Source organism: Peromyscus maniculatus, chromosome 11 (assembly GCF_049852395.1).
Source record: "Peromyscus maniculatus bairdii isolate BWxNUB_F1_BW_parent chromosome 11, HU_Pman_BW_mat_3.1, whole genome shotgun sequence".
NCBI lineage: Eukaryota > Metazoa > Chordata > Mammalia > Rodentia > Cricetidae > Peromyscus > Peromyscus maniculatus.
In genome coordinates, this window is record NC_134862.1 from 84,714,745 (window position 1) to 84,740,280 (window position 25,536).

A 25,536-nucleotide genomic window follows, 5' to 3' on the forward strand; every position below is an offset into this window, starting at 1 on the left:
TTGGCAGGCAGCTGTGTATAACATTAGTGATGGGGGTAGATGGAGACAGGTGGCCCCTGGAGCTTGGTGGCTAGCCAGTCTAGCCAAATTAGTGAGCTTCAGGTTTGGTGAGAGACCCTGTCTCAAAAAAACAAAACAAAACAAACAAAACAAAAAAAAACCAGGTAGAGAGCAACTGAGGAGGACATTTGGTGTTGACCTCTGGCCTCTACCTCCCCCTCCCCCACCATGTGTGTGGTGTGTGCCAACAGCTTTGGTAGACATGTAAAGGGAATGAGCCCTTTTTATTTAATAACACAGGCAATAAAACACTTACAACTTTCAAGCTGCAGTTGGCTATCTCGGTGCAAATAGCTTTAAGAGACGAAATGAAGTTAAACGTGAGGGGGTCAGTCTCCTTCCAGAAGCTAATGAGGAGCCGGACTTTAACGCTTCGTAACACCAAAGCTTCTCTTATTTTCCCATCCAAATCTGGCCAGTATGTCCTGCAGAGGACAAAGAAAGAAAACTAGTTGAGAAATAAATTTTACTCGTCAGCAGAACGCGTTGCTGTTTCTTTGTGTGTTGCTTTATTCTGTAACATGTCAACCATCTTGTAGGATAGCTTGAAGACACAGACCTTTGGAGGTAACCACCAAGAGGTGATGTGTTTCTGGGACCTCCTTACAGAAGATCTTTTTATACAAGTCCCATATACATAGACCTGATAGAAGGTCTCAGGTCCATGGGGTGAAGCTACGTGGAGCCAGTGTGCAGATGGACTGACCACCCTGGGTTGTCCTCAGTTTACCTCCTATGCTTTCCAGGCCTCACTGTGGTGTGAGCATCTACCTTTGGGCAGAATTAGCTATGGGTCTTGCACACTTCCTCCCCGATGTCACGCCAGCCTATGTTCTTCGATGACATCCCTCATTGTCCATTGAACTTCCACTCTGCTTATCTGAGCTGTCCACTGCTCTTATCTCCAGGTTGTCTTGAGCACCATCTCTCCAGCCCCAGCCATCCACAGCTCCCCTCCCTCCTTCCCCTGGGCTGGATACTGGGAAATCCTCCATCAGGCCACAGCTTCCTCTGCCGTCTAAGCCTTTTCCCATGCCAATTCTTCCGGAAGACGTAGCTTCTCAGCTCTTGGCATGTGTTTCTATTGCCATGTGGTCCCTGGGCTGAAGGTGTGTGTGCATGTGGCCTTCTACTCCACCCATCCCCCATCACGTCGTTTCAGAGGTGTCAGGCCACGTTATTGGGAACTGTGGCCTGTCAGTGCTATAACCATGGCATCGCCAGGAGGCTGCTCTCTGTCTGACCCTCCTGCCCTCGAAGCTCCCTTTTCTCAGTCACATGAAGCCTGTCCTTTATTCCTGATGGGATCTATGATCCCCCAAATTCTGACCCCTTTAGCTCCTCCTGGTCTCTTTTGCCCGGACAACCCAATTCCCGTTATGACCACCTGCAGGCCACGTATCCCTCTATCTTCCTCTTGATCCTCGCATGTCCTAAATCCTGGGTGGTACTAGAATGCTCTGTCAGTTTCTAGGGACTACCAGGAATGGTCACCTCAGCCTTGTACTCTAAAGTGATCCTTTACCACAGTTCTTTGCTCTGTCAAACTCACCTCTACAGCCACCAACATGACTGCCTAAAAAACGGGTGTGGTCCTGTCACTCCTTCCATTAAAGCACCAAAGCCTCCCCAAATAATGAGACTCTCTAGTGAGCAGCCTCCCCCGACCCCCTTGCTCCCCATCCCTGCTTCCTCTCCATTGTGGTTTATCACTACCTCATCTTGGCTCTGTAATCCAGCATTGAACCTGGCTGGCCTTTTTCTCCACCCAAAGTTTGCTCACACTGTCCCCTTTACCTGGAACAATCCCCTTTCTCACGACCCCACCATTTTTTGTCTACTTCGTGAATGCTTTGTGATGTAATTTACGTAAGACGTGCTCAATACGCTTCCTCCAATTCTGGCATGGCATTGTGGGGGCCTTTCAGTGTACTGTTTTCTGTAAACCCCTTCAGTCCCATTCATACATCTGTGTTCTAATAATCTTCCCTGTGCCTCTCTGCCCACTTCAGATAGCATTCCAGGGCACATGCATTCATGCTGTAATCATAAATGCACATATCTCAGCAGACAGTTGTTAAATTTATACATGAATGAAGGCTGTTATTATAGTAATTTCCCATTATCCATGGGGATCTTCCAGAGACTCCCAGAAAAGGCTTGGAAAACTTCAGATACTACTGGACACTACATGTTCCCTGATTGTTCTTCAATGTGCCGACTCAGCAAATAAGGTATTGGCAATAATAACTAATAAGGTAGAACAATTTTAGTAATATAATACACTAAAACAAAACTTTTTAAAACTCATAAAATGATTTTTAAATAGTGTTTTATTACTTCCTTGAGAATTTCATACAATATATTTTGATGATATTCATTCCCCTCCACAAATTGCTTTTTTTTTTTCTCTTGGAACTTTCCATTTGATATTTTTAGACTGTGGTTAAACTGCAGGAGGGGAGGATTACTGGACCTCGACATATTCACTCATCCTGCACACATGTACCTATTTCCTTCTGAAAGATGCACTTCACATGACTGAAGAGTCAAATCAGGAGCAACTCCAAATCGAGACCTAATCAGTGAATTCCAGAAAGAAAGAGCATTTGTCGGCTCTGGCAGGAACAAGTGAAACTGAGCTTTCCATTTTTTAAATGTAATGTTAAAAATAATTTTTAGGTTAGCATCCAAGGTAATAAATAGGTTTCGCCATGCCATCTTCATAGCTATCTGCCATTGTGCCTTGCTCTCATTCGTTTGTTTTGGTGGTCACTGTTTGTAGCACAGGGGAATGAACCCAGAGCCTTGCAAACATTAGGCAAATGCTCTCTGTCTGAGTCGATCCCCGTCGGCGGTTCTGATTTTTTTTTAATTGTAGGATTTATTGCATCATCATCACACTCTCTGCAACTTGAAAGGCAGGAATTCCAACCTTGTCTCTAGCTGATGATGTATGTTTAGATCATCTCTGTTCTGAGAGTTCATGACTTTTCTTCTTTCATTTAGGTAGCTGGCAGTGAAGGGACTAACTTTTAAATCTAAGATATTAGTTAATTCTACAAATACACTGAATTCACTTCAGAACCTCCCTATTTTTTAGGATTATGTAAATGCAAGACCAGTTTGATTTCTAAATAAAATGCATTTGTATGATTGAGAAGAATGTAATTATAATTAGAATGTTTGAGCTACGTATTTTTCTTTTCTTTTTTGGTTTTTCGAGACAGGGTTTCTCTGTGTAGCTTTGCGCCTTTCCTGGAACTCACTTGGTAGCCCAGGCTGGCCTCGAACTCACAGAGATCCACCTGGCTCTGCCTCCCGAGTGCTGGGATTAAAGGTGTGTGCCACCACCGCCCGGCTAAGCTACGTATTTTTCTTTGGTGCCCTTTTGTTTAGAAAGCTGAACGTATAGGCTTGAAACTTGATTTGTTTCTGTCCATGTCCTGTAGGTAGTCCCAGTAAGCTTATTTATTTGCTGAGCTAGGCTTGGTGGAAACTTTCTTTGGTCTGTTGACTCTTTCTATATTTGAGGTGAATAAATATTTCTGTTTTTTTTTTTTAATTCATTTTTAAGGTTAGCTCCTGAAACAATGAGTTTCAGCATGGTATCTTCACACACAATGCAAGAAGTATTTGAACAACAGCCAGAATGATAAATAACTAAGGTATTAGCTTTCAGACTGGTCTCTGGTTCTTTAAACATCTTTACATTTTTCCCTACTGGTAAGATTTTTGTTTCTTTGAGACAAGGTTTCACCATGAAGCCTAGCCTGCATTTAAACAATGTAGCCTTGGATGATCTTGGACTCCCTCCTGTCTCAGCCTCCCCAAATCTGAGAATACAGGTGTATACTACCACACACCACAGTTACTGCCCCCAGATTATGAAAGACCTCAGTTTTGCCCATGGGAGTCTATGGGACAGTTTTGTTAGTCTTGAGACATCATCATCCTAGAACCCCATGAACTTAGTCCCCCATCCTCCTTGGTAATGGGATAACCAAGCACAAGATGCTATGTTTCCGGAGGAAAGCTGACATCTAAAATTTAGTCTCAAGCCAAATGAACAGGAGGCATAGGAATGTGGGGAAGTGTGTGGGAAAATCCATGAACATTTAAAAGATTCACAATGTCTTAAAGTAGCTCTGTCTTAATAACATGCCTCTTACAGCTTGAAATGTTTTCCCACTGTCGGGAAGTGACCCATTTCTGGCAGTTTTTTTGCAATCTTATAGTCATTTGCATAAAGATGCTACATATTATGCATATGTGGGATTGGCAAGATGAAAAATTTTCAAGTAATACATGGCACACTTAATCATTTAAGCTCACTAAATGGCTATTTTGAAATTATAATTTTCCCGGAATGATGAAGGTCTTCATTCATTTGCAGTCAGAAATGTGCATTTTGGAAAGTGTTTCCTGGTTAAACTAATTATTGAAAACACTGACAAGCACGGAAAGTTCTGTCCTTGCAGCAAGCAAGCAAAAGAGGGAATCCTGGCTGTGGTCCCACATTATGTGTGAGTATTCTCCTGAAAGCTTTGTTGTATGTTCTGCCCCTGAATCATTTCCCAGTTACTACGTGATCCAACTGGGGAACTGAGAAGTTATCCACTGTAAAGATACTCTTCTTCTCATATGGAAGGGTACATGGTCTGAGAACATGTATTTTAAATTCCCTCCTCCTTCACATTAGGGGCACGGAAGGAAATGCTTTTCTGTCTAGGTAATTTTCAAAGTGGAGTTTACCCAATCTTCTTTCTGAGATTGCTCTCATGCCTGTAGGATAAACTAGTGAGGTACTCCTGCAGAGTGAGACCCCAAGCCTTTAAATTGGACCCCCTTGGGGAAGAACTGCACGATGGGCAAATTGTAGATGCACAACGACAGCATGACATGCACATCTGGAGCCCAGAGGCCCGAGCACCCCCAGAGTGCAGGCTGGAAAGTTCCTGACCTTTTTGTGCTCGTACTGGATATAGGCAGGTAGTCCGTGACAGCAATGTACACGTACTGCTTGGCATCATCAATCACGCTGTAGATGGCGTCAATGTCAAAGCTTCTGTTTTTAGGACAGAAGAGTTTGGGAGAATTCTGTGAAGATATAAAACCCGAGATGTTAGAGTCGAATTGTAGGCATCTGTGCATTTAAAAGTTTTTTTTATTTGTGTTGGTAGATCTTGGTTTATCGTTAATTACGTGATATGTAACCCTCCTGTCTGTTTTTCCTCCCTCCCTTCCCCCCTCTCTCTCCCTCCCCATTCTTCCCTCTCCCTTCCCCTCCCTCCCTCCCTCCCTCCCTCCCTCCCTCCCTCCCTCCCTCCCTCCCTCCCTCCCTCCCTCCCTCCCTCCCTCCCTCCCTCCCTTCTTTCTTTCTTTCTTTCTTTCTTTCTTTCTTTCTTTCTTTCTTTCTTTCTTTCTTTCTTTCTTTCTTTCTTTTTGAGACATGGTTTCTCTGTGTAGCTTTGGTTGTCCTGGAACTAGCTCTGTAGACCAGGCTGGCCTTGACCTTACAGAGATCCACCTGCCTTTGCCATGTACCACCACCACCACCTGGCTTCCTTTCTGCTTCTTGATCAGTTTACAACAAAGCTAGTTTGGGTTTTATCAAAGCTGAGGCAGGATATGCCTCAAGTCCTTGAAGTCTGTCCCAGAAGGGAAATTTTGTTTTCCATGCACACCTTGCTACTGTGAGAGCAACCTGCCTCAGCCTTATGTGATTCTAGGATTCTCTCCTCTTGCATGTGGCTGAGGATTTTTCACAAGTATTATTTACAGACTTATATACACATAGAGAGAGCAATTTATTCTAGAAGTCATTTCATCTGAGAAGTGATATTAGCCATAAAAATATCCAAGACACAAATCTAAAAGTCTTATTTTTCTGGATCTTTCATCGAGTCGGGAAGAGGAGTGCTGACGGTAGAGATCATCTATAACCCTCCAAGAAAAACCCAAGTTACTGTGATGCCCAAACCCATCAAGAGAGTCAGAGAAGAAAGACACTATGCCAGACATCAGCACAATGAGAAAAGAGGCAAATGATGCTGGAGGTATGTTTCTCATGTCTGAACTTCCTTACAAAAATAGGTTCTTTTTAGATGCAGATGGTATAGCAAGGGGAAGATATTCTTCAGAATCTTCATTGTTTTCCCAGTGGGGAGGGTTAGAAAGAGCATCTCCTGTAAGTGCCGCCTTTTTCTGACAAGCAGTTCCCTGTGGGAAGCATGGGTGCACAAAAGAGAGGATAAAGGTTTCTGGAACTGTCTGGAATGAATGGTACCATGGGACAATAAGAGTTCCCAAGTCATTTGTCCCCAGTGCCTTAACCTGCATTAGTGGGAATCTCACCCTATTATATGGTTCACAGAATGAAGGTACTGGGATGAACATCTCCCCACAGAAGGAGCAAAGTGGCTATGTAGGGGCATATTAAGGGTAAACACTTTCCAGGCATCCCTGCCCGGCAAGTTCTTGTGATGGCTAATAGTGATTGTTAACTGGCTAATAGTGATTGTTAACTCAACAGGCTCTAGAATCATTGAAGAGATGAGCCCATGGACATGATTCTGAGAGAATGCTTAGATTAGGTAAACTGAGGTGGAAAGACCCACCTTTACTGTGGGTGGCAGTATTCTATGGACTGGAGTCCTGAACCGCATTAACAGAGAAGGCAAGCTGAGCACCAGCATTCAGCTTCCACTGTTTCCCGACTGCAGATGTGATGTGAGCTGAATAAACCCTCCCTCCATCAAGTTGCTTCCCCAAGATATGTGGACCCAGCAGTGAGAAAGATAAGCAATAAAGTCTTCTTGGCCAGCAGTAGGCAAGGTATACTTTGGATTAGTTATTTTGCTTTTCGAAGGAAGATAAACTTCCATTCTTTAGTGGGAAAAAATGCATTCAAATGCTCTTCCAAACCCATTGCCTAGTCTCCATGACATTTAACAAATGGATACTCGTGGCTTTCAGGATGAAGTCCTGTTTGGGGATGAGTACCCCTGGCTGTTATTCTGCCCCCCACCCCCATGTCCCCAGCCCATGGCTGTGTCCTCATCGCCTCTGCTTCCTGACATTTGATCCACTGGGACCTTGGGTGACACGCTTCCCTGCTTGTCCCACTGGAGCTCTCTCTAAATTCCAGCTCAGATACATGGCTTCCATGAAACATTTCCTTTCTTCCTTAGATCTTCAGATGGAGGCTGCCTCTGGGCTCCTAGGCTGCATGTTTCTTTTTCTTTCTTATCAACTCCCTCCCTCCTTTATTTTCTCCATCTCTCCATCCCTGGGAATGGTGGGAGCCAGGGCTTACCTTAGGCTAGGCAAGCACTTTACCACTGAGCTGCATCCCCAGTGCCAGCCTCACCATTTCAACCATGCTGTGTCAGGGCATTGAGTCACACTGCTACACAACCCTTCCCACAATCCACCTCCAGAGTTTACCCTCTACCTTATTTAGCACATTCGGAGATAAAATTGCTTGAACTTGCTTCTCTGTCAGCTAGACTGTTTCCAGCGTGATTTTAGGGGTTGTGTTTTATTCATTTTCCTATATTATTAAAATCATACATTCAAATGATTTAATTTCTTCAGCCTGTTTGGCCTGTCTTAGACATGGCTCGGGGTGCCACGGAGCAGCTGAGGAAATGCTCTCTGGACAGGTCCCTGGGCTCTGAAGCGTGTCCAAACACTCATGGTTTTGTTTCAGTTAAGAACTTCCTGAGTTTCATCCTGGGATCCCAAACTGGGCTTTGCTTTTGGAGAGAAGCACATTTAGGAGGGGAATGGTTGGGGGCTATTGTGCCCAGATGTCAGGGCAAGAGTGAGAGCTCCTGTGATTTAGGCCAGATTCCACACTTAGAGCCCAAGAACATTAGCATACACCATCTACCTGTAGTCTCCCTTCCGTCTCGCCTCCACCCCCACCCCACCCCCTTTGTCTCCCTCTTTCCCTTCCTTCCCTTCATGAGACAGAGTCTCGCTGTGTAACCTCAGTTGTCCTGAAGTCTCTGTGTGTAACCCAGGCTGACCCTAGATTAGCAGCAATCCTCCAGCCTCTGTCTCCAAGTTCTGGGATCACAGGCATCACTAGGCACGGCTAGTCTGCTTCTTAATGGAGTTAGTAAGATTCTTGCCCTCTCACGCTGGTGCAATCTGAGGACTGAAGAGGAGAATAGCCTGCTCTCTGCATGGGTCATGGGCACGCGGTTGGTTGCTTTATCAGCAGATATTCCTAGGTGTCTGCCATGCTCCGGGCTCAGGTCTAGGCAAGTGGCATGTGTCAGTGGTTAAGGTAAGCTCTGTGTACTGTGGAGCTTCATGATACTGCTTCATTGGTGGCGTGTTTGCATATCTGCCAGCTCTTGGGCTGAGCTTTTATTTATTTATTTTACAGCTCCTGCCCCTTGTACCAGGCACATATTTCATGCTCAGTAAGTAACTGTGAAATGAACATGAATGTACTTCATAAACTGATAAACATTCTACATTTATCTCACCCCATCCTCTATTCTTAGTTGGAGTAGCTGCATTCTAATTTTTTGTCCCCATGTAGACATCATTATGGGCATTAATCTGGGTTAGTCTTTCTTGAGTTCCCTTTGCCTAACACAATGCTTGGGGCCTGGCAGGTGCTCCATGTGTCTATTAAGGGAAGGTGTGATTATTTACACCAGTGTCTTTGCATCTGGGGCCTTGGTTCTACCCCCATAGACAGTATAATGTCCCTTAATATACAACAACACGAAAGAATGATGTACTGCTCTGCTAGAATGCTAACTGGCTTCCACTGTGCAGAGAGGTGGATGCTACATTCTTCCCCTCAGCACTTCAGAAGGAATGTGATAACCTTGGTGAGGTGTGTTCCTTCATTGCACAGTTGAAGTAGAAGCCTGCTTGATGTTTCAGCTGCCTTTACTGATCAAGAATTCTTGAGGCACCCTGTGTCTGGCTTAATCTAGGTTTTCTCTTGGATCAGTAAGTGTTAGATGTATGCATATTTTATTTTGCATACTCAGTCAGTAGGTACCTTGTAGAGAATTTAGTAGGTTTCCAATTTACTTCACAATGGTCTCCTGGTTTTTAAAAAGGTCATGGTGTCTTTCTAGACTATATACATTGAGATAACAAAACATGGAAAGAAAACCTACAGAATAGGAGAGAAGATGTGCAAATTTTCCATTTGCCAAGGGCCTTGTACAAAGAATGTAGAAGACCTCCCTAGGAGCTCTCCCAGTGGACACTGAGTACAAATGAAAGATGTAGTCAGCACATAGCAACATTTAGGGCACACCCACTAGGAAGGTTACCGTGAGACAGAAACAAGAAATGTTGACAGGAACATGGATATATGATGGGTAGGATTTTAGAATGGTACAACCCATTTAGAAAGCAATTTAATAGTATCTCAAAGTGATGAACAATCAGCAATTCTATTCCTAAGTATAAACCCCAAAGATCTAAAAATGCACTTAGATATAATCTTGGATATGAATGCTCACAGGGGACATATATACAAGAGCTCGAATATAGAAACACCAAACGTCTATTAACCAACACACACTTACACAAAGTATTGCATATTTACAATACAATATTATTTAGCCATAAAAAGAAGCAAAGGAACTACTGGTAAATCCATAAATCCATGCTATAACATGCTTGGAGTATGCTAGGTGAAAAAAATAAACAGTCACAAAAGACTACCTTTTGTAAAAAGACTATGTTTAGATAAAATCTCCATGAAAGGGCACATACATAAAGGTCTAGATCAGAGGTTTCTAGGGCTGTGGGAGGGGAAAACAGAATGTAACTGCTAATGATTATGGCAATTCCCTTGTAGTGAAGAAATCATTCTGAAATGTGAGGGTGCTGATGACTGCAGAGTCTTTTGGATAGACCAAAGCTCATGGAACTATGAACTCTAAAAGGACTAAGTTCAGAGTAAATAACTTCTTTCTCAATAAAGCTGCTAAAATATAAGTATTAATAGAAAATAGGAGCTTTAGGAAGGAATATGGTGTGCTACCTTTTCTTCATAGCAGCCCTGAGTTCTTTTCAGTGTCTTCCCCTCTCAACTGATACATCTCCCTGACTGACAGGCAGATGAACTGATTAAGAACAAGAAATGAAACCCATCTCATACCTGATCAATATAAACAAACCATGAACAAATGAAACTTTGGCCTAGAAAGCAAATGTGTAGGGTTTTTTTCAAGTACATTAAGGTCTGTGAAAAGAAATCTACAAGACATAAACCTCATTCTCACCCCTTTCCATCTTCTGACTTCAAATATGTGATAATCACAATTATCTGCTACCTGGGAACTAGAAGTCATATAGATAAGTCTAACCACATGCCAATTTTTGGTTCATGAGAAAACTATAAATAATTCCTATTTTTTTATCATAACTTGAAATTTGTATTTAGTTGTAGTGAGTTAGGAATGATCAAATCTCTATATCATAACTAGAAATTTGCTCTTAATTTTAGTGAGTTGGGAATGATCCACACTCTATATCATAACTGGAAATTTATATTTAATTATACTGAATGATCAAAAGTATAATTTTAGGACTGGTGATTCTTCAAGTCTTCAGATAGTCTCTGCATGTGTTCAACTTAGTTTTGGGACTGTCAACTTCCAAAAATATGATGTACTATTTTTTTTTACAACAAATATATTGAACTTAAATTAATTTGCCTTGGCATTTGCTTGGCATATATTACTGCAGAAGCTATATACATTCTGGAACTTTACATCAACATTACTACCAATAAATCCAGTCTAACATTTATTTATTTATTGCTGCTTTCAAAGCATTGAGTGAGGTCTGGGGAATATGAAGAGGGCATGCAATCTTTAGAGTCTTATAAAATTATGGGGAAAACATCATAAACAAATAATTACAAAGCTCTGATAAATAAAAGAGTGAGAGCAAAGAGCCAGTTCTGAAGGTGGGGCTTCTCTAAGGGTTAAAAAAATACAGGTAAGACTTCATATCTTCTCAAAACCAGGTGTGCGTGTGTGTGTGTGTGTGTGTGTGTGTGTGTGTGTGTGTGTGTGTATGCACATGGAGATACACACACACACACACACATACATATATTGCATATGAGTATGCTGGTTGATTTTTGCCAACTCGACACAAACCCACACATATTTGGGAAAGGAAATCTTAATTGAAAAAAAAAAAATCTCTTCATGAGATTGTCCTGTAGGCAACACTTTGAGGTATTGTCTTGGTGAATGATTGATGTGGGAGGACCCAGATTATTGTAGATGATACTGTTCCTGGGCTGGTGGTCATGGAATAGTACAAGAAAGTAGGCTGAGCAAGCCATAAGGAGCAAGCCGGTAAGCAGCACTCCTCCATGGCCTCTGCATCAGCTCTTGCCTCCAGGTCCCTACCTTGAGTTCCTGCCCTGACTTCCCTGGATGATGGACTACAAGCTGTCAGGTGAATAAGCCCTTTCCTTTTCAAGTTGATTTTGGTCATGGTGTTTTATCACAGCAATAGAAAGCTAACCAAGACAATAAGAGAAAACATGAGATTTATCTTTCTGAATCTGGCTAATTTCATTAAATAATATCTCCATGTCCATTCATTTTCCTAAGAATGATATAATTCCATTTTTTTTATGGTTGAGTAAAATTCATGTATATGTGTGTGTGTACTCACAGGTTTTTTTTTTTGTTTGTTTTTTAATTCCTTTCATCTGCTGAAGGGCATTTTGGCTGATTCTACATCTTACATTCTGTGACTAGCATAGCAATAAATAAAGATCTAAAAGTGTCTCTGTGGTCTGTTGTCCTAAATTCCTGCCAATAGATGCTCAGGAGTGGTTCAGCTAGATCATACGGTAATTCTATTATCAGGTTTTTGAGGAACCTCCATATTGATTTTCACAGTGGCTACACTGGTTTACATCACCAGGAACAGTGATGTATGTGTCTCCCTTTCCCTACATCCTCACTAGCATTTTCTGTCATTTGTTTTCTTGATGATAGCCATTCTAACTTGGGTGAGATAGATTCTAAATGCAGTTTTAATTTGCATTTCCCTGATGACTAAAGATGGTGATTTTTTTCCATATTTTTACTGGCCATTTGTTTTTCTTCCTTTGAATACTATCTGCTTGACTAAACTGCTCATTTATTGATTGGATGATACAGTTTTGGGGTGTTTAATTTTTGATATCTTTATAGATTATAGGTACTAATTCTCTGTCAGATAGATGGTCAAAATTGTTTTTTACTCAGTATCTGTTGGATTTAAATTAAAGGTAGAATTGATATTATTAATGAGAAAATAAAATAATAAATCAAAGAAATGAAAATAGAAAAGAAGGATTATGTAATTTTGAATAGCTAACTACCAGAATATGTATTTTTCAGTTCATTTGCTAGCTATATCTTGGATTAAAAGTCAATCTTTAAGTTTCCCTAGACTAGAGCAAAGGTATACTGTCATTTCTAGTGAAGAGGTGTCAGAAAAGAGACCTTGTACTTTCAGTGGTTTAACTAAGGGCCTGAGACTCTCTATGATAGATATGGCAATGTTAGAATTCACAAAGGTAACATCTGCCCTTTTAAATGTGGACAAGAACCTTATTCACTTATGTCTAAGATTCTCATCTTAAATTTAAGCTACATGATTGTTCAAACAGTTGCTCATTCCTTCATTTATTTCTTGTTGCCTCTCTTCTATTTTTCTGGATCCTTTATGTGAGGCATCATGTACTTTGTTTCCCATTGCTGCTTATGTACAGATTGGGAATACATTCTAGCCTTTGAGTACTATTGTTATCTTGAGATGCAATGAAAACGCTGCTTCTAAAAGGCTCTCTGTAATGATTCTGCTTACTATTGCATTTTGTAGGAGCCAGTGGGGACAAGGACACTGTAAAAACCCCTACAGAATCAACTAACCTGGGCTCATAGGGGCTTACAAAGACCAAACTGACAATCAGGGAACCATGGGACCAACCTAGGCTCTCTGCAAATGTGTTACAGTTGTGTAACTTGGCCTTCTTGTGAGACTCCTAATGGTGAGAGAAGATCCTGTCTCTGACTCTGTTGCCTACTTTTGGGACCTGTTCCTCCTATCAGATTGCCTCATTTACCCTTAATAGAAGAGGAAGTGCCTAGTCTCACTGCAACTTGATATACCTGGCTGGTTGATACCCATTGGAGATCTACCCCTTATCTGAAGAGAAACAGAAGAGGAGGAGTGGATGGGGGAAGGGAGGAGAAACTGGAAGGTGAGGAGGGAGGGGAATCTTTGGTTGGGATGTAAAAACCAACCAACCAACCAACCAACCAACCAACCAACCAACCAACCAACCAAAAGTCCCACTGCTCCATGGAAGTCCTTCCCATCTTGGGCTGTTCACATTTATGTGAATTTGTTATTTTACACAAAAAACTTCACCCTCCTTTTGGCCATCTGGTACTGTCTTCTGGATGTTCAGACTGTGCTTTTACGTGCAAAGGGTAAAAAGGATAGAATTTACTGCTCTCTGATAAATGTTCTCTGGCACCCATTCAGGGAGAAAGAACAGCAGTCATGTAGGAACACGGTTTAGAGAGGACTTGCTGAACATCAGGATGAACTCAGGAGTGTGATTCAGGTCCGACTCGTGAGGTCTCACCCTAGGTCAGGTGCTAATTCTTAGTGGTTCTAAAATTTGGAAAGACTGGGATCAGAGGCCTAGACATACACACCCCCAGTTCCTAGTAACAGCATGGTGGGGAGGGTAGTGGGGTGATAGCAGGAAGTAAGGATGAGGTACTAGTTTTCACCAGAGTCAGAAGATATCAGGGGTAGCCTTGTGCTGGCCTGCCCCAAGCAAATACACCAGCTCTGGCTTTGTTTGTTTTCCATACTAAGTTCCCTCAGATTTGTCTCACGAGGGTTCTACTGTTAGGTACATGTGGGAATCATGGATGAAGGGCTCATCAGCTGTCAGCCCACAGAGCTTGGGCCTCAGTGGTGCTTCCCATGGGATGGACTTCATACCACTGGAATGTGTTTAGTGTCTTCTTTTGTAAAATGGCCCCAACGGGCTCCCCTGCACTCCCCTCCCACAGGCTCAGGGAATGTTGCAAAAGGAAGTGCAGAAAGATTCTAAGAGGCAGAGGTCAGTGGGAACTGGAGCTCAATAGTGTCTTCTGGACATGACAGGGCAATTGTACTCATGAACTCATACAGCAGTTGTGGTTGCATGTAAGACTTACATAATAATATCAAGCCAGTCAGCTTTCCATGATATGGGAGGGATGCCAAGGACCATCTCTAGCTGAGAGTATTGGCAGGTCATGGCTTCTAAGGGACAGAGAGTCAGTTTTCCTCAAAGGTGTGGTCTCTGGTATGCTGCCCATGCTATAGTCAATGGCCTTCCACCCATGCCCACATGGGTAGTGCTAACTGAACTCAATGGGTTATAAGAAAAAGAGGTCATGAGATTGGGATGTGATGGGGGTTAGGGAGGAGTCTGAGGGACTGGTATACCAACCCTTGGGAGGACAAAATTTGAGGGGTGATGAAGCAGTGACGGTGTACGACTCACCGACACAAAGGCTTGTGACTTGGTTTCGTTCAACTGGAGTTGAAGCTTCTTCTCATTGTCATACACTCCGTAGAGTCTCTTGGACCAGGTCTGAGGTACTCTGCTCTTGAATTTTAATGAGCTATATAAAGCAAATATCCTTTGTAAATCTAGGACCAGGCAGCTGCAGTTGTAGAAGATGACACCGAGTTCTTTCATCTGTGAAATTAAAATTGAGAGCATCAACGTGGGGTGCAATCGATGCTGTTATTTTCAGAGAAAAAAATGCATAAGAATGCTGTAGCAGAGACATCTTTTTTTTAATGCATTTTTTGTTACACAGAAGTATGTAGCTAGGACCACATTATAGCATATAGAAGAAAAGTATCCTAAAATGTTCATGTACAGGAATAGAACTTTTCCTCCCTTTTTGCATTTGGCCTTTTACAGAGACAATTTTACCAGCTACAGTTTTCATATTGGCTTTTCACGTTTTTCCCCCTCAAAACCATTTTTTTTAATGGATACTTAAGCAGCAGGACAATGACCCTCCATTGCAACATTACAGAGCAGTTGTAGTCATAGATCCTGGAGCCGCACTGCCTGGAAATCGGCCCACGTTCTGCAGTGTGAGAGCCATGTGATTTTTGAGTAATATGTTTAATCTCTGGACATCAGTGTCCTCTTACATAAAGTGGGGGTAATAGTGTTAACCACACAGATGGAGTTGCTATAACAGACTGGTTAATACACATAAGAGCAGTGCTTACAATCATTAAAAATTATGGCAAATTGTTATTCTTACAAAAATGGCATGCTCCTTGACAGCAGTAGACTAACACCCTGTACCGAAGAGACCATGGAAGTATTTTTTGTCCCTCTTTCCTCAGTGCATGAGAAGGAAAGTGAAGCCCACAGAATTAAGTAAAATTACAAGTCAGAGATCAAATTGGTGGTAAATTAAGAATTTGATTGCAGGTTTTGTGAATGGTGGTCAGATATACCCCGGCAAAGACCACAGTGGCTTCCTCTGAGTCTACCGTGTCCTTGTGGAAACTGTTCATTATATCTGATTTGCTCAAAGAAACAATGTAAAATTTTGATTGGAAGAGAGCAGAACACACATGTGAATGCTTTATATGACTTAATCTCCCAGTCAAGAGTTATTTGGGAGACCTGGGCTCCTGAGGAACCAAAGCAGGAATATGAAATTTCCTTCCCATCTTTTTCTTTCTCCAGGAGAGACTGACTACCATGTAGGGATTGTATGCCCTTGTCCTCCAGGGCTACCAGTACAACATACTATGAGGGCCTTTCCATGTTCATCTGTTTTGAACTGTCTATTTCTCTAGCTCCATGGCAACCACAAATAGATATACATAGATTATTTAACCTGCTCAGGAACTTGTCTCAAAAATAACATAAACATCCTTGGACATATTCTTGTGTGCATTTGTGCAAGTATTTCTTCAGTATTGTTACAGTCAGAGGAACACATACATTAAAGTTAAGAAAAATGAAAGGTTTCAGTGGGCAGGTAGGTCAGGCATATGCAAAGATACCTAGTTATGACATGGGCCATCTACTCAGACCTGAATGGCTGGAGCTAAGCAGGGAGGAGAGACTGTGTATACAGGTCTAAGTGTGCCAACACCTCTTTCTAGGTGATGGGGTTGAACTACAGGGTGGGGATGTTGGATCCCGAGGGTCTTTTAACCTGTGAGCCTGCTCCCCAGCACTCCACAGTAACTCTTAAAATACACCCTTTGTTAGGATCTACACCCCATTGTTTGTAGTGTGGGGAGCTCAGCAAAGGAGAGAAGGCCCACTGACCCATATAAGGCCCCACATTCCTACTGAAGATTGAGTCTCCAGAGGTCTCAGGCTAGCCTTGTCAGGGGGTCTCTCTATGACCATCTTCAGCGTTGTTACTGCTGGACCCTTGCACCACAAAAGCTGTTCTGTTAAATTAAGCTTTCAGTATCAGGGAGCATTGGGTTGATCTGCTGTGAGGACGTCTTGTTGAGAACACAGCTTGTTTGCATTTCGGACTAACAGTTATTTCAAGGGCCAGACATCCGTCCAGTAGACAATATCTGACCAGCTACTGTTACCCATCCCTGAAGCTGGCACAGTCTCTAGCTCCAGACACTCAGCATAAAGTTACAGAAGAGAACTAGCATGCATTATAAAATCATGATACAATCTAAAATGAGCCACACTGGAGACCTCCAGTCAGCAGTGTTTCCTCACATAGGTGTGAATACTTGACCCAAAGCCAGACCAGAGATGTGGAAAGGGGAGGGAAAATGGCTGCCACTGAAATTAGGTAAGTTAATTAGACTTTGGATCTCACTGAGATCAGCAGACAGCCCGATTCTTGAGACTGAATGCAATTCTCTCCATGGATTCTGTCAAGAAGCTCAGCAGGATTCTCCTGGGAAATCAGGCAGATACAACAGACTTTTTCATAAGCTTGTACACTACCATGTGACTGAACTTAGAGACAGGCAGAATTGTATTAGCATCATGGCCCCTCAGTTTATTAGCTGTGTGGCTGTGGTGTGGTGGTAATCTAATTGTATTGAAATATTATTTTGATTTGTACTGAAATATTAATTTGATTGTATGTTAATAAATAAAGTTGTCTGGGGGTCAGAGCTATTAGAGCCATAGCAAGAGTGTGGCGGTGGTGGCACACGCCTTTAATCCCATAAGATCTCTGTGTGTTCAGGGATACAGCCAGCATTGGAGACATATGCCTTTAAGACCTAGGGGGCTGTACATTCAGACAGTGACGAGGCAATCATGTGTTTGGGTTTACAACCAATGAGAAGGCAGAACAACATACTTTAAAAATACGAACCGAGAGGAAGTAGGTCTCTTTTCGCGAAGCTGGGACAGCAGGAGGAAGGGTGAGATTTTAGCTCTGAGCTCTGACCTCTCGGCTTTCTCTTTTACATTGTTTCTGTGTTTCTTATTTAATAAGACGGTTGGTTACATCTACACTGTGGACAAGCTCTCCGACTTCTTTTTGTCACTGAGAAAGGCAAAAGCCAGCTGTGACACCTGGGGACCGACCTGCAACCCTCAGCCATGTCTCTGTGTTTCTGAGATCTGGTTTGAGCCTTCAGCTTTCTGGGAAACAGTTTCATAGAACATTATCACAGATAGGGCCACCCTGCGGGCATTCATGATGAACTGAGGCAAAACTGAGACCTTGTAATTGAGACTGAACACACACAAAAACGTGAACATTATTCGAGCCATGAAAATGACCACACATGCCTTAGCCAAGCTGACTCAGTGTGGTTTCTTCACTACAGCTTAGCTTACCTCATTTTAGAACCTCCTCCCTCACTTCCCACCAGCATCCAATCATGAAAAAAGCCTTGCTTCCTCAAGCATATCCCCAAATCACCTAACAGAAACCTGAAGCCATAACACCCTAGAACTCACTTATTGAGATGCCTCAGGAACCTTCTCACCACATCTGGCTGTCTCTCTATCCTGTTGGCCTTTGGCTGGGGGCAGTGACCCTACACCCACGTCGTAGGACAGTGAGGACAGACAGGTCTGTGGTGCTGCACAGTGAGCATTGCTCAGCAGTTACTTTTAGACAAAGTGCTAGGTAGGTGTTGAGTATCACTCTAGTTAAAGTGGCAAGTTGTTCAGCAGCAGGGCAGAGGAACTTCAAGGGAGATGATTGAATGAACGGCAATAGTGATAGCTGTGGACAAGCACCGAGAAGGATGCTGTATTTGGAAAAGGTTTTCCCATTGGTACCTAAAGCCAAATAGTCCTCTTGGGACACTTCTGGTGTCTCTGTGATAGACTGTATCTTAGAACATGTGCCACCACGGATTTTAATCTGGGTATCTGGTGAACCAAAACTTCAAAAGCGAATGGGAAAATTTGGAGCATGGAATGAAAATGCTTATTTGATGAGAGATAACAGAAGCAGCACTCATTGGTCACTGTGTTCCGGGGACCACTCCAAATGTCTCACCCATCTGTGTCTTAAAATCATTTTCTTGAACAGGCATCCTTTTCTACTGGCACACACAGTGATGAGCTTCACAGAGACATTTTCATAGAAGTCTGTTGTGTACTTGGACCACATTCACCTTCCTCTGCCCTTTCTCATCCCTCTGGCTTGTTACTCCCATTCATTTCTGTCAGGGAGTCTCACTTCCATGATCATATCTTATGTAGCATATGGTTTCACACAACTATATAAAGTGGAAGATCTACAAATGTGAGAAAGGCATGGCATTGATTTTCCTGAATGACTTAGTTCATGTGACGCCATGATCTCCTGCTGCATTCATCTTCATGGGCATGGCCCACCTTTATCCTTCTTGTGGGCAAATCATACTGTGTTGTGCACGTATTCCACATTATTTTGGTCTGTTGAGCTGCTGGCAGACAGCTAGCCTGATTCTGTAACTTGGCTATTGTGAATAGTGGTGCAACACATCTGCTTTCTTAAACTTCTCTTGAAATCCCCCTCATATGTAAGGAAACTAAGGTTGGAGAGATCAAATGCCTAACAAGAAAGGCAGCTGAGCCTAGGGAACTTAATGACAGTTGGATGTTGCATTTGTAGGAATACTTCTTTAGTGAGTGATATCTTTTCATTTATCTGTGTCTTTAATTTCTTTTTATTAATTTAATGTTTTTGAGAATTTCATAGAGTAATAATGTATTCATACCATCCAGCTCCTCCTGTGTCCTCCCTGACTCCATCTCAAATTCATGACCTTTTCTTTATTATTCACACACACACACACACACACACACACACACACACACACACTCACAAATACAGCCTACTGAGTCTACCAATTGTTGCTCATATGTGTATGTGTTTATGACTGACCACTTGGGACTGAATAGCCTATCAAGGGGCCCATCCTTGAAGAAGAGTGACTCTCTTTCTCTCCCTCAGCATCCATTAATTGCCTGTAGCTCTTCATCTAGGGCCTGGGTCTCATGAAATTTCTCTATCCAAGTTGGCATGTCAACTGCCTTTGTTATTGTGTTGGTCTTATTTAGGCAATCACATCATTAAAATTCTGTGAGTATAACTTCCCTGTCATATAGAAGTAGCAGATGTCCTAAGCCTCTGGTTCTTAAAATATTTCCAACTCCTCTTCTATCATATTCTCTGAGCCTTAGGTATAGGGATTGTATTGTAGATGTATCAGTTAAGTTGTCTACAGTACTGGATTTTTATAAGAATTTGTTTTTGAGACAGAGTTTCTCTATGTAACAGCTCTAGCTGTCATGGAATTCACTTTGCAGACCAGGCTGACCACCTGCCTCTGCTTCGCAAGTGCTGGGATTAAAGGCATGTACCACCACACCTGCCTTATAAGGCTATTTTAATATAAATATATAATGAACTTTGGCCATGTTTCTCCACGTACCCTCCTACCCCATTTCTTTCTCTAACTTTTCCATTTCTTTAGTTTCCTTCATCCCCTTAGACAATTTTCTCTCTGCTTTCATTTCATATATAACAAGATGAGTTTGTGTATCTATATAGAATCTGGGGTCCAAAGTGTATAATGTGTGTTGCAGAAACACTCATTCCTTAAGCAGAGCACTTGAGTCAAGATGTTCCCTGGAGGTGAAGGCCCAGTCCTGCTGTTTATTTCTATGTCCTTTTTTGTCTGATCAAGTGTTCTGAGTCAAAAATTAAGAAAATTTTCAAAATTAAGAAAAAATTAGAGAAAACATGACATCACACTAGAGCTTTTTTCCTTTTACCTTTGTTTATTTGTTTGAGACAGGGCCTCACAATGTATCCCTGGCTGGCCTAGAACTTGCTATGTAGATCAGGCTAGCCTCGAAGGTCCAGTGATCCTCCTGCCTCTGCCCCTTAGTTCAGGGATTACTGGGTGTTTTACCACCATGCACAGCTAAAACCCATTTCTAATTATTGTTAATAATTTCTAATAATTATTCTAATTAACTTAGGATGGGCAGAAGGTGGTGATCAAAGTGAACAAAGAGATTCCTCTTCGCTAGGACACAAGTGGAAGCCTAACAGCAGCCAGGCTAACAGCAGCCAGGCCTGATGGGTTTGTGGAGTGGCAGCCAGGGCAGGCACCTGATGGATTCTCTTGTTAGCATCACAGGGAGTGGAAAGACATTATAGCCTCCTCATCTGCTGTGCTTCAGAGTAATTCATGCAACCAGCCAAACCACAGCATCATTTATCATCCACATGTGTGCAGGGTGCTGTTTCCATAATTGTATGGAAACGTAAACAAGTATTTTTAAAAATTTCTTGACGAAGACAAAAGATCCTGCAACTGCGAACAACTTCCAGGCTCCCAGTTAGCTGCTGATTAATATTTTGAGTTACTGCAGGAAACTTAATTACTGTGAGCTCTAGCTTCATTTATTTCAACCTTGAAGGTGAAATCTTTGTTATTGATAATAAAAGAATGAATAATAGCACTTTGGGGGCTCCAAGACATCTCCTGTCTTGAAATGTACCCACTGTCCTGGCCCTTTATTCCCAGTTAGGTAGCTGGTACTATTTAACTAGCTAATGTCAGGTTTTCTATGTCTGCCACATGGGAATAATGTTCCCTGAAGGAACAGGACCAATGGAAGAGACAGGCAAGGACACAGGAACTTGAGAACAGCTAGCTCACCCTTGTTTCTAAACTAAGGAAACGGAAGCTCCCAAAGGAAACTGACTTATCACAGAACAATGTCTTCTGATGTCGGACTCAAGCCAGACCTTTCCCAATAAAACTATGAAAGCATCATACTATGTCATTTGCCTCCCCGAGTCCGCCATCCCCTTCCCTTTCTTCCTCCTTTCCATTATCCCAATTTCATCAGTGCTTCATCTTTAAAAAATGTTTTATTTATTTTGTGTGCACAGGTGTGTATGTGCACAGGTGTGTATGTGCACAGGTGCATACATACACATGCATCCTAAAGCCCATGCGTAGAGGTCAGATGCTAACTTTGGGGAGTCACCTCTCTCCTTTACTCTGTGTATTCTGATATCATCCTCAAGTTGCCAGGCTTAGGGACAGGTGCCTTTGCCTGCTGAACCATCTCACTGGCCCCTCATCTTTTTAAGGATCTGAAAACTTTCCAGACTACCGTAATGTTTTATGAATCTGCCATTTCTGCTGCAAAAAATCCACACAACCACCTCTTGACCTTATTTTGGAAAAGGGAAATCAGTAGGCCAAACCTTGACAGATTAAGGACAGGAGAATATTCATGGAGAAATCTCAGAGGAAGGAGACCGGAGAGTAGAATGGGATCAAACCATTTGGAAACACACTTCAGTTATTTTGGGGGGTATTTTAATTTCATCTTCCTTCTTTACAAGAGTTGAAATTATCCCCAAATAGCACCAGGGTTCTCCTGTCATTCTTGCTCTTGTCTTATTATTAGTATTACTTTTTAATGTTCTTCAGACGGGGTCTTACTGTACAGTTCAGGCTGTTTCAAACCCTCTCTGAAGTGCTGGCGTTAGAGGTGTGTACCACCACATCCACCTCTGTCTTCTTGCCTGCTCAATGACCACAGGCAAGGTGAAGTCATTTCAGCTTCAGGTGACCATCTTTGGTAACCTTTTCAAGCCTCTCCAATGATCTACTGACTCTGATAAAACACAGGGCCAGATCTGAGCAGCTCTATCTTCTCTTCACGTTTATAAAACACCCCATCCCTTCCACACCAGGATAATGATGATGATGATGATGATGATGATGATCAGTTGCCATGCAGAGATGAAGTTATTGAGGAAATCCAGAAGCGTAGAGAAGATCTCCTCTGTAAGTACATTGGAAAGTGTGTGAATCTTGTTCTACTCTTTATTGTCAAAGTGAAGTCCTCAAATTAGGGCAAAATGGACAGGTGGATTGAATGAGTAATTTTCAGCTTATAGTTTGTAATTTGCACAACTAATTCAATGTTAGGTTCTAGTTGGAGATCTTGAGATATAGAAAGGTTTTGGTTTGAAGATTTTCAGAGGAAAAGGACCTCCATCTTTCCTGTTTGTGCCTTTTTAATTCAGAGTGCAGACTCCCAGACTTCTCAGGATTGCCTCTGAGTCAGGGATGCTTCAGGACACTTGTACCCTCATAAAGGGACAAATGAGGGGTGGTGGGTTTTTTGAAAAAAAAAATCCTATCTAGACACCTATCCCTATTGCCTTCCCCTTTTCCCTGCCATGTGGCTCTAGGAACATATCAGAATGACCAGAGGAGGCATGGCCTCTCTAGACCAGAGGGCTGGGCTCCCACTAGGCCCGCTGACACACTGATTGCAACGGATAATCATCCTCAGTTCATCAGCCTGGTAAGGTGAGCAAGGACTCAGGACTGAATTTTAACTACCTCCTTCCTGCTTCAGGGAAAGTTCCTCACCCTTTCGTGCCTGTAACTGACAATGTTCTTAATATATCTGTGAATGAGGAATGAAGCATGCAGGATTTGGAGGAATCTGACTCAAAAGTTTCCCCTCTGAGGACTAGCTTTTGTACTAGTAGAAGATGCTATACAAGCTTCCAAGAAAAGAAAGCATTCAGTATCTCTACTCAGCTGTGATGCCTAGGAACCATAACAATAATCTGCACAGCAAATACCTCTAAATGTGCAATTGTAGTACTCATATTTGGGTCATAATCAACAGCTTTCTAATTGGCCTTATGGTCACTTAGACAGGAGGGATATCATGTCTAGTACTGGAAACCTAGCCAATGGCTAGTGAGGTTTATATCTCAGAGGAGAACGTAGTATCACCACTTCCCCAAACCAGTATAATTCCTAACTGTATTGTAAATACGTATCCTTATACCCACAGACAAATACAGTTCTCATCCCTCAACAATGAAGCTTCTTTTTATAGATGGAGACTACTACAGAAAGCTCTAATTGGTCAAAATGCAGAGAACAACCAACTGTGGGGTGTCCGGCCCCAGTCGACACATCTACAACACTTCCCTTACTTTTAAGGCTCAGGGAACATTGTCAAGAATGAGCTGGTAAGACTGTAAGAGCCAGAGGGCCAGGAAGTCTGCTGTAAGATTGAGTCTTCTGTGTACGACAGGGGACCTACTCCCATGAAATCCCAACAGTATGGTTACTTACACAAGACCTGAACAACAACTACCCATGTTGTCATAGGTCTCATGGATCTGACCCTCGATACAGGCAATTAAAAACTAGAGAGAGAGGGAGAATTAGCCTTCCCCAGAAATGAGCACCCCAAACAGTGATCTGATTCCAAGTGGTCAGCCCTAAAAATTATTATACAAACAACACTAAATGGACTTAGCAGGTTGCATCTATAAACACACACACACACACACACACACACACACACACACACACACACACACACACACCAATAATAATAAAGAGTATGAGGTCATGATTTGAAAAGGAGCAGGGAGGAATACCGGAGGAGTTGGAGGAGGAAGAGGGAGGAGAAAATTAGGTAATTATATTTTAATTTAAAAAAACCAAGTATGTGTTAGACTATACATATATAGTCATAAATATATGCCCATAAATATGCACATATGTATATGAGTAGCTACTTTGCCATTGCTGTGATAAACACCATGACCAACGCAGCTTATAGAAGAGAGGGTTTATTTGGGTTTGTAGGTCCAGAGGGATAAGAGTCTACCACTACACATTCGGGAAGTGCGGCATAAGGTAGGCATGGTGAATGGAGCTGAGAGCTCCTATCTGGAACTGTAAGCAGGAAGTGGGGAGCAAACTGGGAATGGTATGGATCTTTTAGCTTTCAAAGCCTGCCTCCAGTGACATTGCCTCCTCCAGCAAGGCCAAATCTCTTACACCTTCCCAAACAAACTTACCAATTGGGGATAAAGTATTCCAATGCCAAAGACTGTCAGGAGACACGTCATTTGAACTACCACAGTATATATCTACGTGTGTGTGTGTGTGTGTGTGTGTGTGTGTGTGTGTGTGTGTGTGTGTGTAGGTTGAAATCTTGCACATAGAACAATAAATATTTGCCATCATCTTCCTCCTCCTCTCCCAGATTCAGCATTTTTCTAAGCAACCAGCTATCAGAAGGGATCATGCTGGGTGACCCTTCACTTCCATCACAGCCTTACTCAGGGAAGGGCTGTCAGACACCCAGTGACCTGCTGCACTTGGATATGGAAATCACAGAGGACTCGCCATGCCCTGCTGTGGCCTGACTCAGATTGCCTTCTCAATCTTCTTAGTTTCAAGTGGGAAATTTACCTGATTAGACATTTTCTACATCTCAGTTTATCACTATGGCAAGCTGATAAACAAAACACCCAGGGAAGCTTCCAAAAGGAAATGGAGGGAAAGAGGCTGCAGATTACAGCAGGATGAGACATTCACACAATAGCTCATAAGGTTGTCTAAAATACAGAATGGTGAATCATGACTGTGTCTCCACACCACTGTAACCTGGCCATCTGTGTCTCCATCCAGATTCTCAGACCCATGCACCCCTCTCCCACATGTCCCACCTTGCCCAAGACTTTGGCCCAAAGAATTAAGAGCTTCTACTTTTTCAGAAGTATCAAAAAATATAACTTCTGCCTTCTCTCTACCCCAACTCCTCTTCCCATGGTAGGCAGAGTGAGTCCTTCCTAGTGAGGCTGGCAATGGATTCAGCATGTAGATCCCTGGCTTCTCCCCTTAGTACAGCCATTAACCTTTGGGTATCTGAGGCCTGCCCTCCAAGGTCTTGTACAGAAATGACTCACAGATTTATGGCTGGCACATGCCTTTAACTTTGGTGAATTCAATACTAGGGAAGTAGAAGGAGGTTCAGTTTTGATCATACATGTGAGCATACTTTAAACTACACCTTCTGTTCTGACCTTACCAGTAACAAAAGGACATCTGTCCACCATTTTC

At 42.4% G+C, this 25,536-nt stretch overlaps 1 protein-coding gene across 5 annotated transcripts in view; it reads right to left on the reverse strand.

Moving 5' to 3' along the window:
• The window catches only part of Pld5 (phospholipase D family member 5), a 379,814-nt gene that overhangs the window by 11,829 nt on the left and 342,449 nt on the right, over positions 1-25,536 (reverse strand). For all 5 annotated transcript variants that reach the window (XM_076548018.1, XM_042258659.2, XM_076548019.1 and 2 more), the window contains 3 exons: positions 14,639-14,836; positions 5,024-5,160; positions 317-485 (listed from right to left, as the gene is read on the reverse strand). In XM_076548018.1, the coding sequence (XP_076404133.1) occupies positions 317-485; positions 5,024-5,160; positions 14,639-14,836 (504 nt within the window). The remainder of the gene's footprint in view (positions 1-316; positions 486-5,023; positions 5,161-14,638; positions 14,837-25,536) is intronic.